General features: G+C 57.1%; 1 protein-coding gene across 2 annotated transcripts; it reads left to right on the top strand.

The window, feature by feature from the left end:
- Positions 1-7,192: 7,192 nt before the first annotated feature.
- On the top strand, positions 7,193-25,681 carry SPDEF (SAM pointed domain containing ETS transcription factor). 2 transcript variants are annotated; one of them, XM_032141033.1, is made up of 6 exons: positions 7,193-7,593; positions 18,998-19,462; positions 22,283-22,480; positions 23,908-23,955; positions 24,074-24,220; positions 25,024-25,681. In XM_032141033.1, the coding sequence occupies exons 2-6, from the start codon at positions 19,027-19,029 to the stop codon at positions 25,200-25,202; spliced, it is 1,008 nt and encodes a 335-aa protein (XP_031996924.1). In that variant the 5' UTR covers positions 7,193-7,593; positions 18,998-19,026; the 3' UTR covers positions 25,203-25,681. The 2 variants fall into 2 exon arrangements, with proteins under 2 accessions (XP_031996924.1, XP_031996925.1); XM_032141034.2 differs by lacking the exon at positions 23,908-23,955.
- The last annotated feature ends 1,728 nt before the right edge of the window (positions 25,682-27,409 follow it).

The raw sequence follows: 27,409 nt of genomic DNA, 5'->3' as shown, positions 1-27,409 counted from the left end.
GAGTGCCCGGGAAGTGCCCACCTGGCAGTGATGGGGCTGCCGAGGTCCATGTGTGTGACTGTAGGGGCCCCCTTAGGAGTTGGAGGGCCAGGCCCTTCACCCCTACAAGTCCCCACCCCTTCCACCCCACTACCCTCCCTACCCTCAGATGTAGTCTTCTCTGGGCAGAGGCGGAAGGCAGCGGCTGGACACAAAGGCATAACAGCCCTCCCTCCGAAAGCTGGAAAGCTCGCACCTCTGATAAGGTGGGTAAATTTCAAAGGGGCTAATGGGCGGGGGGAGAAGGCTACTGATAACAGGGCTAGAGTGCCGCCAGCAGCCTTCCCCCCAACTTCCCACCACCCGGAGGGCCCAGCTCCTGAGCCGGCCTGTGAGCAAAACAGGTTCCGATTGTGCTCTTATCTGGGCCTGCGGTTTTGTAAGGCCCGGCTGGCTCTGCATTAATGGGGGAAAGGCAGCGGTCAGCTCTAGGGTGTGAGCAGTGATGTGGGGCCCCTCCACCCCCCACGACGGGCCTGCTGGGCTGGGGGGTGCACCTGGTGCCCTGTGGCGGGGCGGGTCAGGGAGGGGCAGCAGACACACCAGACCATAAGCAGTGGTGGCTAAGAGTGGGGCTTTGCACCAGATCCTGGCTCCTCCCCTCATTGTGCAAAGTACTAAGCTCCTCCCCCACTCCCGTGCCTCAGTTTCCTCCCTGAGGTTAAAATAGGGATGCTAACGATAGGGTGCTACCTCAAAGGGCCATTAAGATAATTAAATGAGCTAACTGTTCTGAAGCAACCAGCATGGCACTTGGCTCCCAGTGAGCACGGGACAGGTGAGATGCCTGGCCAGGGGACCCGGGAAATGAGCGGCCAGGGCTTCAAGGCCACCACAATCTAACTCCACGGTGCCTCCTCACTTCACCTCCTGCCACCCAGAATGCACACAGAGACCTGCAGAGCTCACACCCTCGCCTCCTTTGTGCCTTGCTCAAATCCCACCTCCCCAAAGGGATCTGCCCTGACCACCGTATTCAGCGCTGCTCCCACATCCCATCCACCTCTCCAGGCATCCTAGGCCCTTCCTGTCATGCATGCATCACCCACCAGTGTACTATGCAATTTATTCATTTGCACCTTTGCTGTTGTCCATCCTTCTCTAGAATGTAAGCCCAATGAGGCTTCGCTGTATGCAATGACCCATGCCTGGCCCCCAGTAGCCCTCCAGGACACCCCTGAGGAGGGAATAGATTCATGCAGGCAGGCACAGGCCACCCTGCTCCCCATCAGGGGGTGAAGGTGGTAAAGAGGATGCCATCTGTGTGTCCTGTCTGTCCCCCAAGCTAGGGCTGCAGGGTTCTCAGGCTTGGTGCCTAACTCTGGCACGAGCCCTGTCTGGCTGGGCCCACACGGGAACTCTGAGGACCCCAAGGGCTGGGGCCCTGGGATGGGATGCGGCCTCTTCAGATGGCCTCCCAGGTATGAATCGGCAGTGGGGGTGGGTACAGCTAGCCCTTGGCTACAGGAAGAAATGGTCCATTTGCTCAGCCCCCATCAGGAGCTTGGGGTCGTTCTCTGAGGAGTCAGTTTGTAGAGGGGTAGGAGATGGCACTGATGGAACGAGGCCTGAAGCTCTCCCACCTGTCATTTTTCCCTAGAATGGAGGGGGTCACTCACTGTGACAGCACCTAATAGGTGTTCATGAAACTAGTAAGCCTGCAGATGGCTACCCTTGGGAGTCATCACTGCCCTCTGAGGCAAGAAGACCCTGAGCAATTGCAGCCACCAGGCCTTGAACTATCCTCAAGAGCAGGCTGTGCCCAGCCACTGTGCCTGGCCACCCTGGCCTCAGTGCCTGTTTAGGGCCTGGCGGCACAGAGTAAGGTGCTGGTCTGGGCAGAGCAACATGTCGTGGCCCAAGTGTGCCCAAGGGAGGCCCTGGCATGCTGCAGTTGCTGGCAGTGCCTCATAGTATGGCCCTGAGAACACAGCCGCCACCCCCTGGGCTATTTCCCAGCCCCTTGTTCACCATCCAGCTGCAACACGGTGTCCTGGAAAGAGGATTCCAACAGATCCAGCCTGAATCCTTCCTCTGCCATTATCCAGGCTTGACTAGGAATGTCAGTGAGCCTCTTTTCCCTATCTGTGAGTGAGACAGGCAATGATCCCCTCTGGTGGTGGACTCGCTAGGATTGAATGAGATAATGCATGCCATGTGGGAGCACAGCTCGGGGTCTGGATTCAGATCCCAGCCCTGCTGTGTGTCCTTGGGCCTGGTCCCTAGCCTCTCTGGTCCCAAGGTCTTTGTACCACGAGACAGCTGGGTGGTTTCTGGGATGCCACCAACCAAGTTTCCTGCCCATCCTGTCCCCTGTGGCCCTGTCTAGGTGACCAGCCTCAGGCTCTTCACCCCTCAGCAGGGGGCACCCTCCCCCAAGCTGTCCAGCCTTTTCGCAGCTAGAGCCTGGGTCTGGGGGTGGGGCCTTGTGTCAGTCAGGAACTAACTGGCAGATGCATGTCCCTGTGGCTGGCATACATCCCAACCTTGTCTCTGCCACCATCCCCAGCCTAGCTCATCAGAGAGCAGGACGCAGCGAGGATGGGAGCGCAGGCAGATGGAGGCAGAAAGAAAGCTAGGAAGGCAGGAATCCGACCAACAGACTGATTCAGACAGACTGCCCTTTCCAAAGCGTGTCCACTTCCGCTGCCACTTGACATTCGCTCATCACAGTGCTCCACCCACAAGGTCAGCAGGGCAAGTGTTATTATCTCCATTCACAGAGGAGGCGAGGGAGGCCCAGAGTGCTTGAGACTCGCTCATGATCCCACCGCTCGTCAGTGGCAGCGCCGCATAGAAACCGAGACGTGGGCCCTGAGTTCCACCCGGTGCTCTCCACACTTGCCTCTGGTGGGCCAGTGGCCAGAGAGGACCAGTGTGGGGAGGAAGCTCAGGCCAACTGCTCCAGAAATTGGTGTGTTGGGGCTGATGCTGCCAGCTGCTCTAGAATCCCTGCCTTCAAGGAGTCAAAATCTTGGGAAGAAAGAAATAAGAAATACTGGGGAAAGAACTAGAGAACCAAGACTTGGGACATGTGAGGTCTACAAGGACTGGAGGGGACAGGGAAAGGCTTTCTGGAGGAGGGGGCTCTTGAAATAGGCCTCCGAAGGATGGGGGTTCCCTCCACCAAAATAGGAGGGACTCAAGTCCATTTGAACGACAGAAAAAGGGAATGGCTGCTTCATCCAGGTGTTCCCACAGCGATGTCAGGAGGGTGTCTGGCTCCCGCTGGCTCCTCCTCTTCTGGGCTGTCCCTATTCTCCCTGGGGGTAGCAGCTCCTGACTTAACACGTCAAGGCTTGGAAACTCTAGTGGCAAGAGAGAATTTGTTATCTCAGTAGGCTGGAGAAAAGTTCCAGGACGGAGTCACACTGGGCCAACTGGGGTTGTGTACTGGACCCCAGATCTGGAAGGGGTGGACATGGAGCAGGCATCGCCCACAACAGATGAGTGGGGTCTGGATGGAGGGCAAACAGGAGGGGGCACATTTAACCTGATGAGAGCTGGCCAGAGGAGGATTAGAGAGGAGTCCAGCCCAGAGAGCTGGAGGCAGGGAGTCTAGCGGACCCAGAGAGCTGGAGGCAGGGAGTCTAGTGGACCCAGTGACCTGTTCCAGGGACCCGGGACTTGGCCCTGAGAGGACGTGAGAGTAGCAACAGGGTTTTACTGGGCATGGGGCAGTCATGGAAATTAGGGATTTGAGTTTGAATCTGCTTCCCAGCTATGACCTTGGGCATGACATTTTAAATGTACGGCCTGAATTTCTTCACTTGAAAAATGGGCATATGCCTGGCCCAGTGGCTCACGCTTTCGGAGGCCGAGGCAGGTGGATAGCTTGAGGTCAGGAGCTCAAGACCAGCCTGGTCAACATGGCAAAACCCCGTCTCTACTAAAAATACAAAAATTAGCCGGGCGTGGTGGTGCGTGCCTGTAATCCCAGCTACTCGAGAGGCTGAGGCAAGAGAATCACTTGAACCTGGGAGGCAGAGGTGGCCGTGAGCTGAAACTGCGCCACTGCACTCCAGCCTGGGTGACAGAGCGAGACACTGTCTTTAAAAAAAAAAAAGAAAAGAAAAGAAAAAAGAAAAATGGGCATAGCAACATCTACCTGTAAGTGTTGCTGTGAGGAGTAAGACGGCATTTGTCAAACACGTGGTTGGGTTGGTGTTCAGCAAGGCCCTGGAATAGGGCAACCAGGTTCATGGAACACTTTGACCAGCATTTTCTCCCTCCTCACAGTAACTCTCAGGGTTCTCTGGATTTGGGAGGTGACTGTTCAGCAGATTTCAGACACTTGCCTAAAGTCACAAAGCTGGAAAATGACAGAATCAGGACATGTACTTGATCAAATCCCAAGCTGGTGCCAAGACACCATGCCCGGTGGATCAGGGTGTCAAGAGGATGTGTGTCACCCAGAGTTCCCTCATTGGGAAAGTTGGCCTTTCCTCCCTTGAAGCCCACCAGCATTGCCTTAGATGGGCACCCAACCCACCTTGGGCACACCACTGATGTCCTCCCCAAGCAGCCTGTGGAGGCTGGGCCTGTGTTAGCCCAGCTGAGCAGATGGGGGAGACCTCCCTTGCTCCCTCTTGGTGGACATTTTCCAGCTTCCAGAGGCAACATTTGTTTCCCTACTCCAGGCTTAAATGGGTAGAGACCCTGTCCATAGCTGGTACAGCTTAGCTGGGCCCATCCATTCAGGAGACCCCTGTGAAGTGCTCCCTTGGGCCTTGAGTGAGGCCACACCAATAAGAATTCCCACTTAACAAAAGTGAAAAGTCCATTTCTCTCATAAAAGTCCTGAGGCAAGCAGTCTGCAGCTGGTATGGAGGTTTTACATAATCTTGAGAGACCTGGGCTCCTTCTAGCTCGCTACCCCACTCTACTATCTTGTCCTCATGGTCTAAGATGGCAGCCAGAATGCCAGCTATCACAGCTGCATTCCACCCAGCAAGATGGAGTGAGGATAAATAAGAATGGAGTTAATGGTAGTACATGCCAGCTTACTTTTAAGAAAGATTCCTAGAAATCTTGGCACATGACACTTTTGCTTGGTCATATAGTCACATCTGGCTGCAAGGGAGGCTGGGATAGTCTTAATTCTAGGTAGCCATGTGCCAAGCTAAAAACCAGGCCTTGGCCAGGTGCAGTGGCTCATGCTTGTAATTCCAGCACTTTAGGAGGCCGAGGTACAAGGATTGCTTGAGGCCAGGAGTTCGAGACCACCCCGGGCAACATAGAGAGACCCTGTCTCTATAAAAATAAATAAAATAAAAAATAAAAATCAAGCCTTGTTTACTGAGGAAAAGGGGAGAATGGACAGCTATCTTTGACACCTTATCCACTCAATACACATTTTGTTTTTGAGCTTCGCTGTGTTGCCCAGGCTAGAGTACAGTGGCACGATCTTGGCTCACTGCAACCTCTGCCTCCTGGGTTCAAGCGATTCTCCTGCTTCAACCTCCCAAGTAGCTGCGATTACAGGTGCCTGCCACCACACCCAGCTAATTTTTTTGTATGTTTAGTAGAGACGGGGTTTCACCATGTTGGCCAGGCTGGTTTTGAACTCCTGATCTCAAGTAGAGACGGGGTTTCACCATGTTGGCCTGGCTGGTTTTGAACTCCTGATCTCAAGGCCACCTCAGCCTCCCAAAGTGTTAGGATTACAGGCGTGAGCCACCGCACCCAGCCTCAATAAACATTTATTAGATATTCCTTGTACTTACCCTCATTATAGTACTTACAGTATGATTAATAGCTTAGCATCTCATGAGCATCGAACAGTGCGAGGCATACAGTAGGTGCCTGTTAAGCAGTGGTCATTATTATTAATGCATCATAATGCTGTGATATAAGCCAGGCTTCTCTGGCCAACAGAGAAGCAGGCACAAAAACGCACTCTAGGGGAAGGAGATCCACCTGGAAACGTAGCGTGTCTTTCTTTATTGACCCTGGAGGGCTGGACCATTGGGGATTAGGAGTGGTCGAGTGTACCATTTCAGGACCTTGTGTTACCTCCCCTTCCTCCGCTCCGTCCTACCTCAACCTTCTCTGGGGGGTGACTGATAACTGATCCTCAACCAAGGTGCCAGTGACAATAACAGCCAAGTACAGGGCTCCCTGGGGGTGCAAAGTGCAACCTTACGTTGGAGAATGTGGGTATTGGTGAAGGTGAGGGGCTAGTTCTAAAGGCCTTGGGATCCCCTGTAGCCCCAGAATCCTCTTGCTCTCAGCAGTTACACAGTTACTCCTGAAACAAGAGAAAAATCAGCATTATCTAGAACTTTCTCCCCTGTCAGAATGGAGGTAGCAGGTACGTGGAGCACTTCTGAGATGATTTGGAGAAAGGAAGGCCCAGCCTCCAGGGACAACCCTCAGCCCACCTGGCAGGACATGGAGGAATCCAAAAGCTGGACTCTGTGGCCCCCGCTGGGCTCATGGAGGTGGAGGGGCTGGGGCAGCAAGCGCTTGGTGGTGGGTACCTCTGTCCTGCGTGGTGTCCCTGCCATCACCTTTTGGGGCTATGGGAGAGCAAGTTGCTGCTGGCTGGCCCCCGACTGCAGGCATGGGAAAGCGAGCTAGGAGTCCTTCCTCACCGCCACTGTGTGACAGGTCTGCATAAGGACCCTGTGGGGCAGAGAGAACACAGTTCCCACCAGGCCATGGTTGGCCCACAAGCCTCGGGACCCCTCCCCAGGGTTCTCTGAAGCTCTCTCCATCCCTGGCCTGAGTAGCCAGACAGCACCTCCTCCAGGAAGCCCTCATTGATTTCCCTAGTTGGTGCCCACCCTCAGTGCCCTCTCAGCCCTCCATCAGGGCATGGGTGGCTCTAGATCTCCACTGCTGCTCACTTGTCTGTCCCTGGCCCTCAGCTGATCCATCTTAGAACCCCAGCCCTGGACCCACTCGATGTATCTCTGGCGCCTTGCACGTAATGTGAGCTGAGTGGCTATGCAGCAACCAATGAACGAGTGAATGAGCGAGTGAATGAATGAGTCCCCTGGCTGTCAGGGCATGGATCCCCCAGCAAGGAGGGGGAGACCTGCAAGGGTTAACCAGGAGCCTGCCTGTGGTCTGAGGTAAGCAAGGAGTGTATTTGTTCAGGTAAATAAGGAAGGATTACTTATAATGGGAAATCAGGCCCTGGCCAACTCTTCATCTCGCGGCTGTCTGACTTCCTCCCAGCACATTCCTGCACTCTGCTGCGTCCACACTGCCCCACAGACCCAGTCCTCCAAGCCTGCTGCCAGCTCCCTGCAAGCCCCTCAGGTTGGGCCTTGCCACGGTGCCAGCAGGCAGCCCTGGGCTGGGGGTAGGGGACTCCCTACAGGCACGCAGCCCTGAGACCTCAGAGGGCCACCCCTTTAGGGTGGCCAGGCCCCTGGTGGCCAACCTGAGTGCTGCCTCTGCCACCAGCTCTGCTGGCCTCTGGTTCTGCTGGCCCCCCAGATGCCTGGCTGAGACACGCCAGTGGCCTCAGCTGCCCACATCTCTTCTCGGCCCCTGAAGTTGGCACTGCAGCAGACAGCTCCCTGGGCACCAGGCAGCTAACAGGTGAGTCCGACAGGAGATGGGGGTACCCTGGCATGGGGTCTTTCCCTGCCAGCTGGGGGGTGGCTGACTGCAGGCACGACTTGGAGGGGGTGCACTTTGCCAGCTCAGAGCTCATCTCCCAGTCATCAGTGACCCTGTGACCTGGGTCCCTTTACCCTCAGAATTCCCTGCCCCTCCTCATGCTCCCCAGACTGCCTCTCTGGGCCAACTCTACATGCTGGGTGAGCCCCCTTGCCCAGCAAGGCCTGGGGTACCCCACACTGAGCCCAGTCTGCCCAGCCTGAGGGGAGGCCGCTGTGCAAATGCAGAGCCCCGGCCCCTGAGACCTAACCAGTTCTGCTTGGCTGGCAAAACACAAGCGGCTTTGCTGCTGCTGCCAGCCCAGCTGCTCTGCCGAGGAAAGGGTCTCCCTGGTGCCAGGCCACCAGTGGGCAGGGGATTACTGGAGCCTGATGGGTCAGGGCTGAGGCTAAGGCCGGGTCCAGGTCGGGGCAGGGGAGACAGGTCCAGAGCCCAGGAGCTGGGCTGGGCAGGGATGGGCACAGGAACCAGGGGGCTGGGGTCACCGCCGAGCACACCTTCTGAGCCCTTGGACACTGGGGGAAGCTGAGAGCCTTGGGTCCTGGTCTTGGCACCCAAGGAAAGCAACAGTAGCAGTCCCTCGAAGGTGCTCATTTCTAAGATTTGCCAGATTCCTGTGGTGGAGAGAGGAAGTGGGTGGTGGGATGACAGGGTGGGAAGCTGAAGGGCCTGGGGGAGTGGGTGCCCCTGAGGCTGGTGAAGGTGTGTGCATGCGTGAGTGTGTGTGCAAGTATGTGTGTGTGTGGTGTGTGCATGTGCGTGTGTGTGTGTGTGTGTGTGTGTGCATGTTGGGGATGGGCAGGCCGAGATCCCTCACCTCACATATCATCTGGGGCCACCCAGCAGCCCCCACCCAGGCCACGAGCCCCGCGTAGCCTGTGTCCTTTATGACGGCCATGGGCTTTCTCCTCCTCCTCGGCCAGGGCTGGGACTTGCCTCATTTCCTGCCCCAACCTCCCCAATAAAGCTGCATCTCCCCATCACCAGCTGCTCAGCTGAGTAACAAAGCAAACAGGCGTCCGGGCTGCCCCAGGCCCAAGCTGGTGGGCAGGGATGGGGAGGAGACGCCCCACCAGACAGGCAGGCCCAGGCCACGGTTCAGCCAGGCCAGTTGGGCTGAGCTTTCCTCCACCCACCTGCGAGAGGGGCCAGAGCCTGCAAGAGGTCCTTGACCCCCAACTTGGAGTCCCACCACCCCAAACTCACAGACAAATGGTGGGGGGCATCCTCGGAGCTCCCAGGCAGGCGGGGCTGTGTGGAAGAGGTGGTCTCACTGCGTAGGGGACCCACCCTCGCCTTTGAGAGGCTGACAGTGCACGTACAAGCGTTTCCTCTGAGCCAGGCCCCGTGGGGGGATCCAGAGCTGAAAACTACCAGACCTGCTTATTGGACACTGTCGGTTGTAAAACACTTCGGTTTTCACAAGGACCCTCTGAATTAGACAGGGCTTCTCTGTCAGCCAAATCTGAGGGAATAGGGCTGCACTCGGTAGGTGCTCAGTCAATGCTCAGAAAGTGTGTTGCTGGCAGGAAGTGCAAAAACCGGGAGAACCCACTTTTTAGCACTGAGGTTGTTGCGAGTATAAAGTGAATAGCCCTGAAACCATTAGAGCAGTTTTGTGCTAAATGACTTGTTGCAGCCTGAGTGTAACCCGGGGAAGTTAATTTAGGCTGACAGGGGGACAAAGACCCTCTAGGTGGAGGGCAAGAAGGAACAGGTGAGGTCCCGCCATGTGGGACCGTGGGCGGGTCACTTTTCCTCACTATACTTGCAACACCTTGTCTGTGAAACAAGAAGGTTAGACAAGGCTATTGGCTATTAAAGCAGGCTTCATGGAGGAGACAGCCTGGAGCAGGACCTTGAAGGCTGTGTAGGAGTTGGATTTGCCAGCCTGTCTCCTGGGCGTTGGGGGGTGGTGGCGGGTCGGGGGGTGGGGGGGAAGAGGGTGGGGCAGGAATTCTTGGTTCTGGCTCCTCCTAGAGGGCAGGGAGGGTGGGTGAAGACTGCAGCTGCCTGGACTGGGCTAGAGAACAGGACAGGGCCCCAGCCTCCCTCACCACCATCCTCAGCTCACCCCAAACTCCACTCTCTGGCCCACTCCCTCTACTCCCCATCACCTTCTGCTTCTTCCTTTGCTCCCCGGCTTCCTCACCCCATTCCCTCTCTCTTTTCTCTTCTCCAGCTGATCCCCTCACCTGTACCCAGGGCCTCCCTCACGTACACTCAGCCCATCATAAATGATTTCCATTCACCCTCCATCTCAACCTCCACAACCCCTTTAAGACATAGTCTTGACAGCCCATTTAATAGACAAGACAACTGAGCCTCAGAGGGGGCCCGAGTCACTGGCCCCAGCCCCAGAGCTAGAGCAGAGATTCAGGGATCAAACCTGGTCTGGGACCCTCCCCTGGTCCCCACCCCCACCCCGTTCATGCCCCACCCTGTGCCCCCAGCCAAGCGAGTGGCCTGTCAGGTGGAACAACTCTTCCCAAAGCAAACTTTGCACAAGCTGAGTTGCCCTGGGCTCTTCCTGACATTTAATGCCAAGCTCCTTCTCCTGGCTAGTTTGCATGTTTTCAGCCTGGGAGGCGCCCCCTGCCAGATTCTGCTCTCCCACCTCTCAGCAGCCAGGGTTGGGGGTGGGTAGAAGGGGGCCTCCAGACTTGGGGAGGGAGACGCTCAGCCAGGGACCTTAGTGTGACTGTGCTGGGGGTCGGATGGGACCAGGACCTCCCCAGGATTATGACGGGGCACCACCAGGATAAAGACCCTCCTCCTTCTCCCTCTAGCTCTGGCACAGGGGAGACGTGGCTGGAGGGACTGCCCAGCCCGGGGCTCCAGCACCTGAGACTGGTTGTGGGGCAAGGCCCAGGCCTCTCTGCTCCTGGGGCAGCAAGTTGCTTTGAGGGCTGCTGGGACCTAGCTCCTTCTGCCCCACCCCACCCTCTGTGCCAGGACAAAAGGGGGATGTGTCTCTGCTGACACTTCACAGGTGGGAACCGGTCCTGATAACCCCTTAATAACCCACTCCCACCCATCTCAACCTTGTTGGAAGCAATTTCTGTTCTTAGCCTGTCAGGACAGTTCTTTCTGGACTTTTCTCATCTGTGATGTTGGAGTCCTTCACTTTGTCCTAACACCCCTCTCCAAGCCTGGAGGTGTGCTCCAGGGCCTGATCGCAGGAATGCTTTTTCCCTTCAGCCCATCAAGATTTTACAGATCAACAATTAGGTGTGTGGAGGATCTCTGCCTCCCTTGGCCTGTGCTGGGTCTGGAGGGGGCCGCAGAAACACGGCAGATAGAGACAGCAGTCACCACTGTGGACACACACCTCTTGGGAGATGGTGAAGCCTTCTCACATCACTGTCCTGCCTGGTGACTTCAAAATCCAGACACACAGCTGTCTTTATGAGTCCCCATTTCGCTGTTGAAGAGGCTGAGGCCGAGAGGATCGGCCAAGGGGCCTCAGGCAGGAACAGCAGAGCTCCGGTGACATCCATGTGTTCTCATGCCCTCAGTGACCCTGCTGGGCAGGGCTGTGGGGAGCAAGAGACCCAGGAAACCTCACGGCCCCTGTCCTGAGGCAAGCTGGGAGGTACGGCGTATGTGGGGCTGGAGGAGGGTAGGGAAGAGGGAAGGTGCTATGGTCGGCCCTTGGAGGAGTGTACGTGCGATTTGCTGGTGAGGACGAGACTGTGCCAGAGACGGGCAGCCATGTGACCCAGGCTGCATCGTCGCAAAGCGGAGATGTGCAGGTGTTGGGGGCATGGCAGCCTTGGTGTGGCTAAGAGGCCTGACTGGGGCACTGAGAAGTGAACTATATTTATATACACATGGGCTCAACCAGGGCTGAAGGAAGACGTGAATGGCAATTTCTGGGAAGCCCTGAAAGTTGAGTGGAATTGTACTTGCTGTGGTGGGAAACTGGGTTCTGTCCCCGCACTGTCAGCACGACTCACTGCAAGCCCCAGGTTTGTCTGGGCTGGGGTCCTTGCTGGCTAGAGGAGGCAGGGAGGCGCTGCTGCTGGGGTGGGAGCCAGGCCTGACGGGCAGCTCGTGAGGTGCAGGACAGCCTGAAGCCGGCTCTGCTTCTTCAGAAGGGTGGGCTGAGTCTTTCAGAGCTTCCGGACACCAACTCCAGGGACAGTGAGGGACACCCAGCCACATCCCTCATTCTGCCAAAAGTGTCAGCTGTAAATGGAGTATGTCTCTGCTTACAAGGGGAGCCCCAGGTGTCCACCTCTGCGACCCCACCATCCTTCTTTAAGTCCCCAAAGCCAGGCTGATGGCAAGATGAGGGTCATGGATCGTAAAATCCAGACAGTACCTGGGCTAGAAAAGTCCTCAGAGATGACCTGGCCTACAGAGCAGGAGACTGAGGGCTGGAGGGACCAAGGACTCACCCAGGGTCTCTCCTGTGGAGGGAACAGGGCAGGGCATCACCCGCATCTCCTGAAGTGGAGGTCTTCAGTTCTTTCCAGTCCACATCCTCCTTTGGAGTAAACTCAGCCACGATGGTCCACCTGGGGCTGCGGTGGGCCTCTGTACCTCCAGGCTGCGGGCACCTGTGCCACCCACACCCCACCAAGGCGACCGCTGTGGGGCTGGGTTGGCAGGTGGCCTGAGCAGAGGCAAAGGGGAAGGTCAACAGGGGCGACCTTAGGAGCTAGAAGGTGCCGGGTCTGCCAGCACCAGCAGAAAGGAGGGTGGAGCCGAGTCTTGAGTTCAAGTCCCTGCTCGCTCACGCATGGACAGGTGCCCCGTAGCAGGTCACAGCGCCCTTGTCTGTCAAGTGGGAATAATGCTGGCTGCCCCAGCTGGGAGGGCCCGGCAAAGCAGTTTATTCAGTTTGACCTTCCTCCTGTCCCAGAAAGCCCTGGAAGTAGTGTCAGTGAGGGTGTGTGTGGACACCCGGGCTGCCCATGCAGCGGGGCACAGAGGAGGCTTCACTGATGCGATGTGTTCCTGCTGCCTGTGAGAACTGTGGGAAGAGCAAAACCACTGGGTTCCCCTGGCGCTCCACTCTGGCTTCCTGTGCCCCGTCCTCCTGCTACGTGGCCCCGCCCCCGCTTCCACCTGCCTCCCGCCCCACAAAGCCTCACCCACTCCCCTGTACTTCCCCCCACAGACCCCAGCTCCTGGGCCCACTGGCTGGCTCCCCAAGGTGAAACTCACACAGATCAGGGCTCCTGCAAAAGTTAGGGGGACAGTTAGCCTGGACGGGTCTGTGCCCAGAGGAGGTGGGGAAAGCCCGGAGGTCTAGAAGAAACCCACCTCCTCTACTCATGCTGAGTCCAAGACAGCAAGGTCTCTCTCCCTCAGCCACCTCCCTGCTCTCTTCTTCTGCCCTTGGAGACCCTGGGGAAGCAGGTGCTTGAAGATGGCCACAGTGGGGTGCTTGAGAGAGGGCAGGAGCTGCTGGCCTAGAGGTGGCAGCCTGGGCCCCCTTCCTGGGCAGCGGGGTGGTCTGTCCAGCGGGCAGAAGTGGTGCTCTGGGCAGTGAATGGAGGGCCGTAAGGAAGGGATCTGGCACTTCTCTTGGGTCCAGCTAGTTTGAAGAACAGTTTGAAGGGTGAGGTTGCAGCAAGGTCCTCCCTATGGAAGGGTTGGAGGAGCAGAGAAGGGGTGGGAGGAACGGCAGGGCAAGAGAGAGGCTGGGGCCCTGAGGGGATGGGGCAGGGCGGGGGTCAGGGTGTTTGGAGAAGCCAGACATGCTACTGCGCCTGGGCGTGGTCACGGCTTTGGCTGGGACTTCCTGCGGCCTGGGTAGCCCAGCTTTTCTCCAAGGTGCTGACCGGGGCAGGCCCATGTGGCCCCTGCCCACTCTGCATGGCTTCTGGCCAAGACCTGGCCTCACCTCCACAGCCCCTGACTCTGACCCATTTAAGGGGGCCCGGGGTCTTGGATGGATGGAGGGAGGGGCTGACAGACAGCTCAGTAGGCCACGTGGGAAAGCCAGAGGAGGTCTGTTCCCTATCAGACCTCTTCCTCCTGCAGTGAGGCCGGCTGGGGGCTGAGCAGCAGGGCCAGAGTGGCCATCTCTGTCACTCCCTCAGCGCTCTTCTCAATGGGGACTACAGCCGGGGTCTTGGGCTCTGGGCGGTCTGGCATTGGGTCTCAGGATTGAGGTGGGGGTGAGAGTACATTTACCCCACACCACCATCCCCCCAGGAGGTAGGGCCTGAGAGCCGGGACCAGGCAGGATATGGAAGACAGGCTCCAACCCCTCCAGCGACCTGAGTCCTTAGCAAAGGCCTCCCAAGTGACTCCATTCCCGGAAACTGTGGTTCTGGAGCTGTCAGGGAGGGCATCTTTTGCTGATGCCAGTTGGGGTGTGGGAGTGAAAACCTGGGAGGCAAAGGGTTCAAGGGGCACATTTCTAGCCCCAAGGGGTGAGAGTAGGCAGGGTAGTGGCAGGAAAAGCTGCACTAAATCTCTCCTTTTGGGTCCCTCTGCTCTCTTTCCCTAATCTTCCTTCCTGGGGGAATGGAAGGCGCTAAGAGAAGGGGCCCAAGGTGGCTAATCCCCCTGGCCGCCACCCCACCAATCTGCTCCTGTCTCTGGGCCTTGGCCTCCACCAGCTGTTACCAAACTTTCTTTGTCTGGAGTGGGATCCGGGGCCTCTGGAGCAGGAGGGAGCCAGGACACGCTGAGCCTTAATCCAGACACGTGGGTTAATCCAGAAGAGATCAACTCGAGGTTTGGGAGCTGGAGGCATTGCTCAGGAGACGGCAGCCCGTGGGGCTGGCAGGCCAAGGCTGCAGGAACGCTGGGGCCTGCCATCTGAGGACCCTGGACATGGCAGATGCCTGGCACGTCCCAGGACCCTCAGCCTACAGAGCAGTGGCCTGAGTGTCAGGAGGCCTCTGGTCTGGCCCTGGCTGTGCTGTGTGACTGTGGGCACCTCCCTGCCACTCTTTGAGCCTCAGCTTTTCCGGTGCACGTGTGTCCCCAAAGGCGGACCATCACTGATGGATTTAATCCTGGGCTGAATTGCATGGCACAGATGAGGCAAGCCTGGGAAGTCGCAGCGGGGAGCTATTAGAGAGGGCTCCCTGGGGCAGGAGGGCTTTGGGATGAATTGTGATGAGAAGGAAAGGCCATCTTAGAAAATAGCCCTGTTGTGCCCACAGCACAGGGGCAGGTATGAAATGCCATTCTCGTTAGAGCTTGGATTTGTGGTCACTATGTCAATCCCTGGTTCTGGTCCGGACCCTGCTGCTGATAAGCACATGAATCCCTTCCCCACTCTGGGCTTCATTGTTCCCATTCTATGAAACAATCACATAATACATGGCCCCTTCCAGCTCTGATTATCTGGGCTAGATAGGAGGTGGACTCAGAGGTAGGCACCAGCCACTGGGATGGGGCAATGGGGAGCCATGGGAGATTCTTGAGCACAGGGGTGTCTGATGAAAGGGTGCTGCAGGGAAATGAACAGTGGCGTGGAATGAAGAGCCAACAGGTGGGGACAGACTTTAGAGCATCAAGGAGCCCAGTTGGTGGGTGGGCAGATCCCCTAGGAAGATGGGACTGGTCAGAGCACGTGCCTCTGAGAGAATGTGGTCCAGTGAGCAGAACGCACGCCTGGGCAGGAAGAACCCCAGACAAGCTGCACAGCCTCCCTGAGCCTCACTGTCCGCATCTATAAAGCAGGGCTCTGGAGTCCACGTCACCCTGGCTGTGGGTAGGAAAGCGGGTGATGTGGGTGAAAGCCTGGACGTGGCACTGGTGCTCACTGCCAGGGGCTCACAGTGCTGTTCTCTCTTATTCCCTCCCGAGGCCAGCCCAGACCTTGAGATGCCTAGTTGCTGGTTGGGCACACCAGCCCTGGCTCCCTGACCAGTAAGCCAAGCCCCCCTACTCCAGGCCTGGGCTGCCTTGGGGACGGAGCATTCCCCACCACCCCTGATCTGCGGACAGTCGAACCTTTCCTCCAGCCACACAGTTAACCATTAACTTATTTTTCATCAGGGAAGTGTTGGAGCTAGGACCGAGGCTTGGTGGGGAGTAGATTCCTTGGCATTTAGGTACAGGGCAAGGTCAAGCTGGAATGTGACGTGTAGAAGGGGAAGGAGCCTGAGCCAGGAGTCAGAAGACCTGGATTTGGGGATTTACCTCTCTGCACCTTGACTTCCCCATTAGCAAAATAGGGATGAGAATAAGACCCGGGCCAGATGAGGTAGCTTGTGCCTATAATCCCAGCAGTTTGGGAGGCTGAAGCAGGGGGATCACTTGAGCCCAGGAGTTCGAGACCAGCCTGGGCAACATAGTGAGACCATGTCTCTACAACAGATTTAAAAAATTAGCCAGGCATGATGGCGCACACCTGTAGTCCCAGCTACTTGGGAGGTTGAAACAGGAGGATCGCTTGAGCCCAGGAGGTTGAGGCTGCAGTGAGCCATGATCACGGCCCTGCACTCGACAGAGCAAGACCCTATCTCAAAAAAAGAGAGAATAAGGCCTGTGCTGCCTTTCTCCTGGCAAGGGGATGGATGTGAGGGCTTCACATGCACTCAGCAAATGTGTCAAGGATGTGTCATTATATGCCTTCCTGGCAAAAGCTGTCACCTGCCCTGCCCATTCATCCCCACCGACCCTACACAACCATGCCTGAAACACAGCAGCTGCCTCCCGTCCTACCCGTGGCTGAGGCCAAGCAAACAGGAGGGCCACAAGGGAAGCGAGTTCTGCTTCTTGGAAAAGCTTCTGTCTCCCTGGCATGGCGCCCAGGGTGTTGGCAGAGGCTGTCCTAACGTGGCAGGCATGGGGGCTCTGGGGATATGGACGGGGCAGGAGGCAGGCAGGGGGTGATGAAGGAGGGGTGGGGGGCTGCGGAGGGGTCCCCAGGGGTGGAGCCACCTAGCGGGTAGGGCATGGGCACTGGGCAGGGTGGGGCCCAGGGGCAGAGTGAGCTGTTGGCACTGCCTGAGTAAATAATATGGGCCCACAGCACACACGAGTGTTTGCACAGAAGGACTTGAAATGATTCCAGGTCTGCCCTCTGTCCCCCACATCCCCAGCCCCGCCTTGGTCTCTGCCCACCCCACCCCATCCTGACCTTTCCTTCCTTGTCACTTAAAGGAGCCCTTGAATGGGAGAGTTGAAATCAAAGGGAACACCCTTCCCTCCTGCTGGCATTTTCTCCACCACAGGAAGCTGCAGGGCTGCCATGTAACACTGGGAAGGTTGGGCACTGCACAAGGAGGGTGGGCAGAGGAAGCTGAAATTCTACCTGGGCTCCATTCATCAAGCTATGCTATCCAGGGGGAAGGGATGTCATTTTCTGAGTTGTGTGAAATTGAATGGGCTAGCTGTGGCCCTACCGAGGTGGAGGTGCCTTCCAAACTGGGTTCTTTCCCTTGTCCCACCTGCAGAAGCAAATGCCAGCTGCATACAGAGGCTGTGCGGGTCAGTCTCACAGGATAACTGGAGATGGATCAGGGAGCCCCCTTCCCTGCCCGCTGTCCCAGTAGGGCACCATAAATGTCACCGTTAGAGAGGACTTCAGTGCTTTGATTAAAGCCTTCCCCCTCACTGGCCAGTTGCCTTTAAAGCAAAGATCCTCAGATTTGAAGATGAACTAGAGTCACCCAGAGGCCAGTTAAACCAGACCGCAGAGTCTCCCCCCGAGCTGCTGATTCAGTGGCTCTGAACTGCCTGAGAATCCAAGTTTCTAGCAAGCGCCGAGGTGGCGCTGGTTCTGCTGGCCCAGACAGCACATTTTGAGAACCACTGCTTGAAACTATAAATAACCCTCGAGAAAGGACACAAATTAACTTGCCCTTAACAGGTTTATCTGCTCCTTTCCTCCTCCCTAACTGGTTCTCTATATTATTAGGAGCGTATATCTGATGGTGATATTCTGCCTCTGGCTTGATGTATTCTTCGTGTGGTTTTTTTTTTTTTTTTTTCCGAGACGGAATTTTGCTCTTTCACCCAGGCTGGAGTGCAGTGGCACGATCTCAGCTCACTGCAGCCGCCTCCTGGGTTCAAGCAATTCTCCTGCCTCAGCCTCCCGAGTAGCTGAGACAGGAGAATCAGGTACTCACCACCTTGCCCAGCTAATTTTTGTATTTTTAGTAGGGACGGGGTTTCACCATGTTGGCCAGGCTGGTCTCGAACTCCTGGCCTCAGGTGATCCGCCCACCTCGGCCTCCCAAAGTGCTGGGATTACAGGCATGAGCTACTGCACCGGGCCTGTCTTGATGTATTCTTAAGTCTCAGGCCCCCACATCACTGCCATCCCAGAATGTCCTGGGGTTTCAGTGCTTGCACACCTCTCCAGTCCGCCCTCTCACCCAAACTGTGCACTCTGCTATGGGGTTCAGGGAAAAGGGCCTGGGCAAAAACAAGCCTGGGCGGCCCGTGGGGAGCAAGGCCTCTGACTGCTTGTGTTGAGGCCAGATGGTTCCCCCTGGAGGGCCTTGGGGCAGCAGTGAGGAGCAGGTGGCTGAGTTGCTAAGGGTTTTAGGTGTTCCCTGGAGCCCTGCCCCATCTCACCACCACCCCGGCTCCCCCTGGAAAGCCTGGCATGTGGCACTGCCTCTGGGTGGCCGCATGCTCCTCCAGGCATTGGGGAAAGTGGAGAGCACTGGGAGCTGGAAGGGGCCCTGGGGGCAGCACCTTCCAAGGGAGGGTAAGGGGAGGTGGGTACCATGCACCCAGCCTGGGGTATGGGGAGACGCACACCTGTGAGCTCTTGCTCAGTGGCCCCCTAGAGAGTGTTGAGTTTACTTAGATCCCCCAGATAACCCTGTGGGAGGACAAGGGCTGGCCTACTCCCCGGCGTGCGGGAGGGTTTTTACCCCGCCTTGTTCCTCTCTCCTTTCCCCTGCTGGAAGATGATGGCCACCTTTAGGATGCTGGCCTCTGCCTGCCACTTCCAATCTATCCTTGTCAAAGGCAGAAGAAAAACAAGCTTTGCTACATCAGGAAAGATTTGGACATTGAGGGCCCCTTGTTCCCACCTCATTTTGCTCATCCGCCAAATGGGGCAATCATGCCTTCCATTGTGAGGGCTGAATGAGGTCAGAAACCTCAGAAGGCTGTTTTAAGCAAAGTACATGTGTGGAGCTTTGCTGCTCCCAGCCAGCCTAGCTTCCTTGGGGATCGAAGGAGCGATCCATTTCTGGTCCTGTACCCACTCCCACCTCACTGTCTTTCCCAGCCAGAAGGCCTGTCTGCCCAATGACCCGGAAGCCTCCAACTCTGTCCCAGGCCCAGCCCACTGTCCACAGGGCCCCTCATCCCCATAACCAGCTTAGCGGCCCCTACAGGGATGGAGAAGCAGTCAAACCTGAGTCCTCTTTCATTTTCGTAGACGCAGCCGCCAGCCCAAACAGCAGCGGCATGGGCAGCGCCAGCCCGGGTCTGAGCAGCGTGTCCCCCAGCCACCTCCTGCTGCCCCCCGACACGGTGTCGCGGACAGGCTTGGAGAAGGTAGCAGCAGGAGCAGTGGGTCTCGAGAGACGGGACTGGAGTCCCAGTCCACCCGCCACGCCCGAGCAGGGCCTGTCCGCCTTCTACCTCTCCTACTTTGACATGCTGTACCCTGAGGACAGCAGCTGGGCAGCCAAGGCCCCTGCGGCCAGCAGTCGGGAGGAGCCGCCTGAGGAGCCTGAGCAGTGCCCGGTCATTGACAGCCAAGCCCCAGGGGGCAGCCTGGACTTGGTGCCCGGCGGGCTGACCTTGGAGGAGCACTCACTGGAGCAGGTGCAGTCCATGGTGGTGGGCGAAGTGCTCAAGGACATCGAGACTGCCTGCAAGCTGCTCAACATCACCGCAGGTGAGCCCTCTCCATATGCCTGCTTCCGTAAGAGGGGTCACAGGCAAGGCTGAGGTCACTGGGGTGGGTCGGGGCACTGCTGAATGGACTCTGGCCACCTCTGGCCCAGCCTCGGGCAGCTTTGGGGACGCTGGCACTTCTACACACAGTCAGCTGTGAACCTGGGCCGGGAAGGTTTCTATCCATCTCTAGTGTCCCAACCACGCCAGCCTAGTGTCCCCACTGGTAGGCGCTGGATGATATGAATTCAAGCTCTGTGCCCCCCACCTCCTCTTGGACTCCAGTCTCCCCTCATTCACTCTGCTCCCACCACACTGGCCTGTTTGCTCTTCCCACAACACTCGCTACGCTGCTGCTTCTTCAGCCTGGAACGCTCTTCCCCCAAAGATCTGCGTGGCTCACTTCCTTCAAGTCTTGGCTCAGATGGCACCATCCGCATGAGGCCTTCCCTGACCCCTCCATTAAAATTGCTGCCCATGAGCACAGGACATGGTAAAGAAAACAAACAAAAAAAAAAGAAGAAAAATTTCTGCTCACATCCCTACCTGCTGTTCTCACCTGCTTCCTCTCATAGCACTTCTACTCCGCGGACGTGCCGCACCGTATCTGTTGATCTCGCTCACTCTCCGTGTCCTCCAGTAGAATGTACACTCCACAAAGGCAGGGATTTTCATTTGTTTTGCTCATCACTCCATCCCCAGATGCCAAGATAGCACCTTGAATATAATTGATGCTCAATAAACAGTTGTTCAACAAGAAGCATTGCTTTTTCTTCTTCTTCTTCTTTTTTTTTTTTTTTTTTTTTTTTTTGAGATGGAGTCTTGCGCTGTCGCCCAGGCTGGAGTGCAGTGACGCAATCTCGGCTCACTCACTGCAAGCTCCGCCTCCCGGGTTCACGCCATTCTCCTGCCTCAGCCTCCCGAGTAGCTGGGACTACAGGCGCCCGCCACCACGCCCAGCTAATTTTTGTATTTTTAGTAGAGACAAGGTTTCACCGTGTTAGCCAGGATGGTCTCGATCTCCTGACCTCGTGATCTGCCCGCCTCGGCCTCCCAAAGTGCTGGGATTACAGGCGTGAGCAACCGTGCCCAGCCTCTTCTTCATTTTTTTTTTTTTTTTTTTGACAGGTTCTCACTCTATCGCCGAGACTGGAGTGCAGTGGTGTAATTTCAGCTCACTGCAACCTCCGCCTCTGGGTTCAAGCGATTCTCCTGCCTCAGCCTCCTGAGTAGCTGGGATTACAGGTGTCCACCACCACACCCAGCTAATTTTTGTATTTTTAGTAGAGACGGAGTTTTCACCATGTTGGCCAGGCTGGTCTCGAACTTCTGACCTTAGGTGATCCGTCCGCCTTGGCCTCCCAAAGTGCTGGGATTACAGGCATGAGCTACCTCTCTGGGCCAAAAAGCAGTTCCTAATATGCCAAGCCTTATTCTAGGACTGGGGAATTGAGTGGTGAACACAACACAGCCCCTGTGTTCGTAGGGCTGACATGATAGTGAGGGAAACAGATCACAAATAAATAGAGAAATGTGTCACTGTTCTGGTGGGACAGAAGGCCCCGATGAGGAGGGGACCTCCCAGGGCCTGGCATACATGTGTCTGTCAGCCAGACCTGGAAGGTGTTATTATGGAGCCGATGCTGTGGGTGGCGGGGCTGCTGAGTATCTAGTCCTCTGTCCTGCTGTCGCCCCTCCAGCTTCAGGCAGGCCTGACCCATGTCCCTCGTCTTCAGGCCCTGGTGCTGCAGCATTCAACTCTATGCAGATTTCCCTGGGAAGCAGGGGTCTTCACGCATCCCTCAGGCCCGGCCCCTACCCCCAAAGCCGCCCCGTTGACGTCCGCATTTGAAGCTGCTCCTGCCAATGCCCCAAGTTTCCCAATGCCCATGCCAGGCCGACTCCAGGAGTTCTCCCACAGACCTCCTCCCCACCCACAGGGCTAGGGAGGGGAGGGCCCTGCTCCCTCAACAATGGGAACAGAAACAAATGGCTTTGACCTTGGGGAGGAAAATGGGCTTATTAAGTGGGGACAGCCCAGCCTGCAGGTCACCCAGCTGGGACACTGGCTGGACCACAGTGTTCACTTGGAGGCCCCATTGTGACCATGCCCACCAGCCTATCCCCCGCACAGGCCTATGAGGCTCACCCCAGAGCAGTACCCCAGGGGGACATCTAGGACCTAGCCAAGGGCTCCCCTCCTGGCCTCTGGAGCCTGTGGCTGCCCCATGCCACCCTGTGCCCTGCCACTTATTCAACACATGTGCCTGGAGCAGCTCCTGTGCGTCTAGCCCTTTATTCCGTGGAGGACAAGGGGATGGAGTGCCCTGTGCCTCAGTTTCCTCATCTGTGAGATACAGGGGCTGGAGAGAATGGTGGGGTTCTAAGACTAATTCCCAGGTAGGTGTTTCTCTTGTTCCTTGAGGGGTTTGGGAAAGGCAAGAAGTACCTGATGGAGAAACCCAGGTGTTTCTGGTAGAGTGTCACTGTCCCTCCAGGGCTGAGGCTCCCTCGAAAGGTCCTTTGGAGAGGCTGGAGGGATCTGGGAGGACCCAAGCCCTGGGTGAGGCGGGCAGTACAGATGCACCAGGTTACGCTGCCCTGAACCAAGTTCATTTTTTAGGGCCCTGGTTCCTTCCTCTCGCCCCACTCTCTTCTTGGGTACCCACTTCCACAGGGGCCCTCAGGGGCCTGTCTGGGGCTGACTTAGCCCCATCCCCAGGAGCACACGGTCTCAGGCCACAGGTTCTTGTGGGCACCCCATCACAGCAGGGTGGTGCTCTCAGGCCGCCCCTGAGCTGAGGGGATGCCTCTTGCCCAGATCCCGTGGACTGGAGCCCCAGCAATGTGCAGAAGTGGCTCCTGTGGACAGAGCACCAATATCGGCTGCCCCCCGTGGGCAAGGCCTTCCAGGAGCTGGCGGGCAAGGAGCTGTGCGCCATGTCGGAGGAGCAGTTCCGCCAGCGCTCGCCCCTGGGCGGGGATGTGCTGCACGCCCACCTGGACATCTGGAAGTCAGGTAGGATGTGGCATGGCTGGGAGCAGCCCCTCCCAGGCTTCACGCCAGGGACAGGATGCTGGCTAGGAGGTTGCCCTCTGCTGGGGCAGCAGCCCCTTGGCCCCCAGCTGGACTCCACTCTGAATCTCAGCCCCAGTTTCAGCTGCCTCCTGGATCCTGGTGCACTCCTCACCCCAACCCACTCCCAGCCCTGGTCAAGGCCCCAGAGCTTTGGGACAGAGCACCTGGGAGGTTAAAAGGTAGAAGTCAGACTGTGAGGATGCAGGATGTCAGAGCTGGGGACTGTGCATACTAGGAAGTCCTTTTTCCTTTTAAAATTTTGTTTGTTTTTCTTTGTTTTCTTTTTTTTTTTATTAAAGAAGTAATAAATGTGCATGCTATAAAATAGACCACAGTGAAAAGTAGTGTACCATGAACAATTTCCCCCTCCCGCTCCCGACCCCCAGCTTCCAACCCCCTCCCTAGAGGGAACCACTGTTACCAGTTTCTTGAGTATCTCTCCAGGGAAAGTCTATGACTATTCGAGCACATATATATGTATGCAGTTCTTTTATTCTTTTTTTTTTTTTTTTGACATAAATAGCAGCAGAGCATTACACTGCTCTGCACACCACAGTATGTCTTGGGTATTGCTCCTGTCCGTGTACACAGCGGCCCTGTTTTAATTTTAGTTTTCGTTTTTTGAGACAGGGTCTCACTCTGTTGCCCAGGCTGGAGTGCAGTGGCACAGTCACAGCTCACTATAGCCTTGACTTCCCAGTTTCATTGGATCCTCCCACCCCAATCTCCTGAGTAGCTGAGTCTACCGGTGCACCACCACACCCTGCTAATTTTTGTATTTTTTGGTAGAGACGGGTTTTCACCATGTTGGCCAGGCTGGTCTCAAACTCCTGGGCTTCAGCAATCCAACCACCTCGGCCTCCTGAAGTGCTGGGACTACAGGCATGAGCCTCCACACCCGGCCTGCCCTAAATTTCTAATGGCTGCGTGTCAGCCCCTGAGTGTCTAAATTGTCTCGATCTCAGTGGGCACCCACTGCTGCCTGCACAGGGCCAGGTGCTCTGGGGGAGGTGGTGCCTGCTCGATGAGTCAAGGAGTAAGAAACAGGACCCGCTCATAGGACCCTGTCAGAGACCAGTGCCCTGCCGCAGCCCAGGCAAGCCCCCACGTCAGATGTCCTCATCTGAACAAGGGGATGCATGCAAGCCCTTTGCGGCCCCTCCTAGCTCTGAAATCCTGAATTTTCTTCCAGGAAGCAGCTTCTTGTAACCAGCTTGCCTCCCCAGGTTGGCAGGAGGCAGGGAGCCACAGGGGCAACCCCCAGCCACAGAGGGGCTCCTGTGGCCCCACAGTCCCACCCAAATGCCTCCCCCCCTTCCCCCTCGGGGCCTCTCCTGGGTCCCCAACCCCGTCTCCTTGCCCTGCAGCGGCCTGGATGAAAGAGCGGACTTCACCTGGGGCGATTCACTGCTGCGGTGAGCCAGGCAGCGGCAGGGTGGGGGCGGGGGCTCCGGTGGGGTGGAGGGGTGGGTGCCACTGAAGCAGGGACTGGCCTCCCCTTCCCATTCACCGCCACCCTCCCTGGCCACCCAGCCTTAACCAGTGAGGAGAGCTGGACCGACAGCGAGGTGGACTCATCATGCTCCGGGCAGCCCATCCACCTGTGGCAGTTCCTCAAGGAGCTACTACTCAAGCCCCACAGCTATGGCCGCTTCATTAGGTGGCTCAACAAGGAGAAGGGTGAGCAGGGTACCCAAGGGGCGCTGCAGGCCCAGCGAGCATGGAGGTTGTGGGGTCTCCTGCCAGGCACGGTGCCTGGGGGCGGAGGCGGGGCAGAGGGGTGAAGCTGATCCCCACCTTTGTCCCAGATGCCAAATATGCAGCTCTCATGGGACAGCCCTGGGGGTCTGTGTGCAATTTGTGTCCACATCTGTCTCCTGCTAGACTCTGTCTCACTTAGGAGCTTTAGTACTGCACAGCGCCTGGAACGAGCTCCAAATCCACTCTCCCTCCACCATCTCATATTAATTAATCCTGCCAGAGAGGGCTGCATGGGCCGAACTGCCTGAGAATAGCAAAGAGGTCGTTTCAGGCTTGGGAACTACAGAGACACCTGTAATGGAGGAGGGGTGCTCTTGCCAAGTGAGCCGTGGGCACTGCTGGGAGCCACACAGGACTTTGCATTAGGTCATGCAAACCCCACACAGAAGCAGGGGTTGGCAAGGGCCAGGCCCGCAGGGCCCCAGGGAAACCACTAAGGTACACAGGCTCACCTGTACCGGGAGGTTTGTGATTCCAGAGTATTCTCCGCCATTCACTGGGGCCTGTGGCACCTGCTTTGCACACGTCTCTTTAACCCTCACCGCAACTACACCTTGGGAGTAGGCATTCGGGCCCCCACACCCCGCCCCACCCGAGCAGAGGGAGGCCTCTGCATGGGGTCCCTTGGTTCGCCACGAGGCTGACCTGGTGGTCTGCGTCTTTCTCCTTCCTGCCACCTCACTCATACTGCTGGCTGTCTCTGGGCCCTCCTGCTCTTCCAGGCATCTTCAAAATTGAGGACTCAGCCCAGGTGGCCCGGCTGTGGGGCATCCGCAAGAACCGTCCCGCCATGAACTACGACAAGCTGAGCCGCTCCATCCGCCAGTATTACAAGAAGGGCATCATCCGGAAGCCAGACATCTCCCAGCGCCTCGTCTACCAGTTCGTGCACCCCATCTGAGTGCCTGGCCCAGGGCCTGAAACCCGCCCTCAGGGGCCTCCCTCCTGCCTGTCCTGCCTCAGCCAGGCTCTGAGCTGGGGGAAAACGGGCAGTCTGCTCTGCTGCTCTGACCTTCCAGAGCCCAAGGTCAGGGAGGGGCCGCCCACTGCTCCCCGGGGGCATATGGGCCCTCTGGGGCCTTCAGGGCAGGGGTGCTTCCTCCTCAGGCCCAGCTGCTCCCCTGGAGGACAGAGGGAGCCAGGGCTGCTCCCCAACAAAGGAACCCTCCACCTGCCTCTGACCCCAGCATTTCCAGAGCAGAGCCTACAGAAGGGCAGTGACTCGACAAAGGCCACAGGCAGTCCAAGGCTCTCTCTGCTCCATTCCCCTGCCTCCCATTCTGCACCACACCTGGCATGGTGCAGGGAGACATCTGCACCCCTGAGTTGGGGAGCCAGGAGTGCCCCCGGGAAGGGATAATAAAGATACTAGAGAACTGACATGTCCCTAGTGTCTGCGCAGTGAATGGCACAGCCCCGAGGTCATCAATGGTCAAATGTGGTTGTGGTCACAGGGCCTGGAGTAGTCAAGGGAGGTTTTCTGGAGGAGGTGGCTTTGGGCTGAGCCTAAAGGGCAAGGGATAATTGATTGGTAGATGCTTCTGGGAGAGAGATAGTGAGGCTTCAAAGTCAAGGAGGGGCTAGAACAGCCACCTCATCTTCCCTATCGCCATTCGGGCTGAGAGGCAGGTGGCAAGGCCGGTGCTAAAGAGGTTCTACATGCAGGACTGGAGTGGGGAAGGCATCTCTGGCATCCTTTTGCTCTGTTGCAGAGCAGGGCTTTGCAGCTAACAGGGTGGAAGAGAGGTTGGTTGTCTCCTGTTTCTGTTTCCTGAAGGCCTCAGCAGTGCCATCTGTGAAGATGTGAGCTCCTGTGAGTGGGTGTGAGACCCCTGTGCGTGATGGGAAGAGGGTGTGCATTGGTGTCTGTGGGCATGCTGGGGGTGACCAGGACCCACCACCCACTCTCCTGGGCAAAGCAACTCATCCAGCTTCCTCCCACTTCCCTCACATTTATCACCTGGCTCAGTGTCCTTATGGTCTACTATGTGCTAGGTGCTTTGTCATTTATCTTCCCAACAAAACTGTGAAGTAGGGGCTACTCCCCCATTTTGCAGACGATGAAACCGAGGCTCAGAGTGGTTAAGTGGCTTGCGGATGGTCACACAGCTGATTGACAGAATAACTCATACCTGTCTCTCCCCAAGGACAGGGCTCTCTCTGCCCCTCCAGCCCTCCGGCTTTCTGACCGGTCAGCACCCTTGGTCCTCTATCACCCTTATCCTCTGAGGCCTGGCTTCCAGGAAACAGCAGGGGAGCCAGCACCACCCAGACCACCAAGGGTTAAATGCTACCCTGTACTGCTGCCTTCTGCCCTCAGCAATTTTATTGTCTTCAGAAGAAAGTTTGCTCCTGGCAGTGAGCAAATAGCACCTTGGCATCTGTCAGCTGGGATTGCACTGCAGGGAGGAGGGGGCCCTGCCCCAGGCCTGTGCTTCGCTGGGCCCCTGCTGTGTCTCACTCCCTTGGAGGGAGGAGTGTGGGGGGGGAAGACTGGGACCCTGGCCAGAACCAGGCTCTGCTGAACTGGTTTTGTCTCCAGCCAGCCTGCCCTGCTCCCAGCTGAGTCCCTGGAGACACTTGCTTGTATGTCCCCAGCTGGGCTTGGGCCTGGAAAGGCCTCAGCTCTCAGGCAGGGGTTGGACAGGAGGATAGGTATGGGGAGTAGAGGCTAGGAGTACAAAGCTGGGGCAGCTCTGGAAAGGGTAGATCTGGGGGCCCGGGTGAGGCAGCTCCCTGCCCATGAACCTTGGCAGACACAGGCCCATCCAGTGACACCTTGTGAGCTGGCAGCAATCTGCAGATTCCTCTCCCTCCTCCAAACACCTCCCCAGCAGAATCCCACCTGGCTGGGTATTCTCTGACTCTTCTCCATGGGACCCCACCCTCGGGGCTCCCCATCACTAAATGGAACAGCCTGTGCAGGTAAGACAATACAACAACCTTTGGTCTTTATTTGAAGATTTCTCTGTTTGGCTAAAAGCAGGGCTTCACATGGAGGTAAGTTTGGAGGAGTCAGGAAGATGGGGTGGCAAATAGATTCAATTTCCATCTCAACCTTTCTCCCTGCCTGACACACCCTGAGGCTGGGGGCAAGGGGTATCAGGG

The sequence above is a fragment of the Hylobates moloch genome, unplaced genomic scaffold (genome assembly GCF_009828535.3).
Source record: "Hylobates moloch isolate HMO894 unplaced genomic scaffold, HMol_V3 SCAFFOLD_20, whole genome shotgun sequence".
Taxonomy (NCBI): Eukaryota; Metazoa; Chordata; class Mammalia; order Primates; family Hylobatidae; genus Hylobates; species Hylobates moloch.
The sequence above is the reverse complement of the archived record's forward strand: the minus strand, read 5'-3'. Positions and strand labels throughout refer to the sequence as shown.

Excerpts from the sequence above, each read along its gene's own strand:
- SPDEF (XM_032141033.1), top strand. The coding sequence starts at position 19,027 with ATGGGCAGCGCCAGCCCGGGTCTGAGCAGCGTGTCCCCCAGCCACCTC. Across the intron at positions 22,481-23,907 it reads CCTGGACATCTGGAAGTCAG|CGGCCTGGATGAAAGAGCGG; the intron begins GTAGGATGTGGC and ends CTTGCCCTGCAG. Across the intron at positions 24,221-25,023 it reads GTGGCTCAACAAGGAGAAGG|GCATCTTCAAAATTGAGGAC; the intron begins GTGAGCAGGGTA and ends CTGCTCTTCCAG.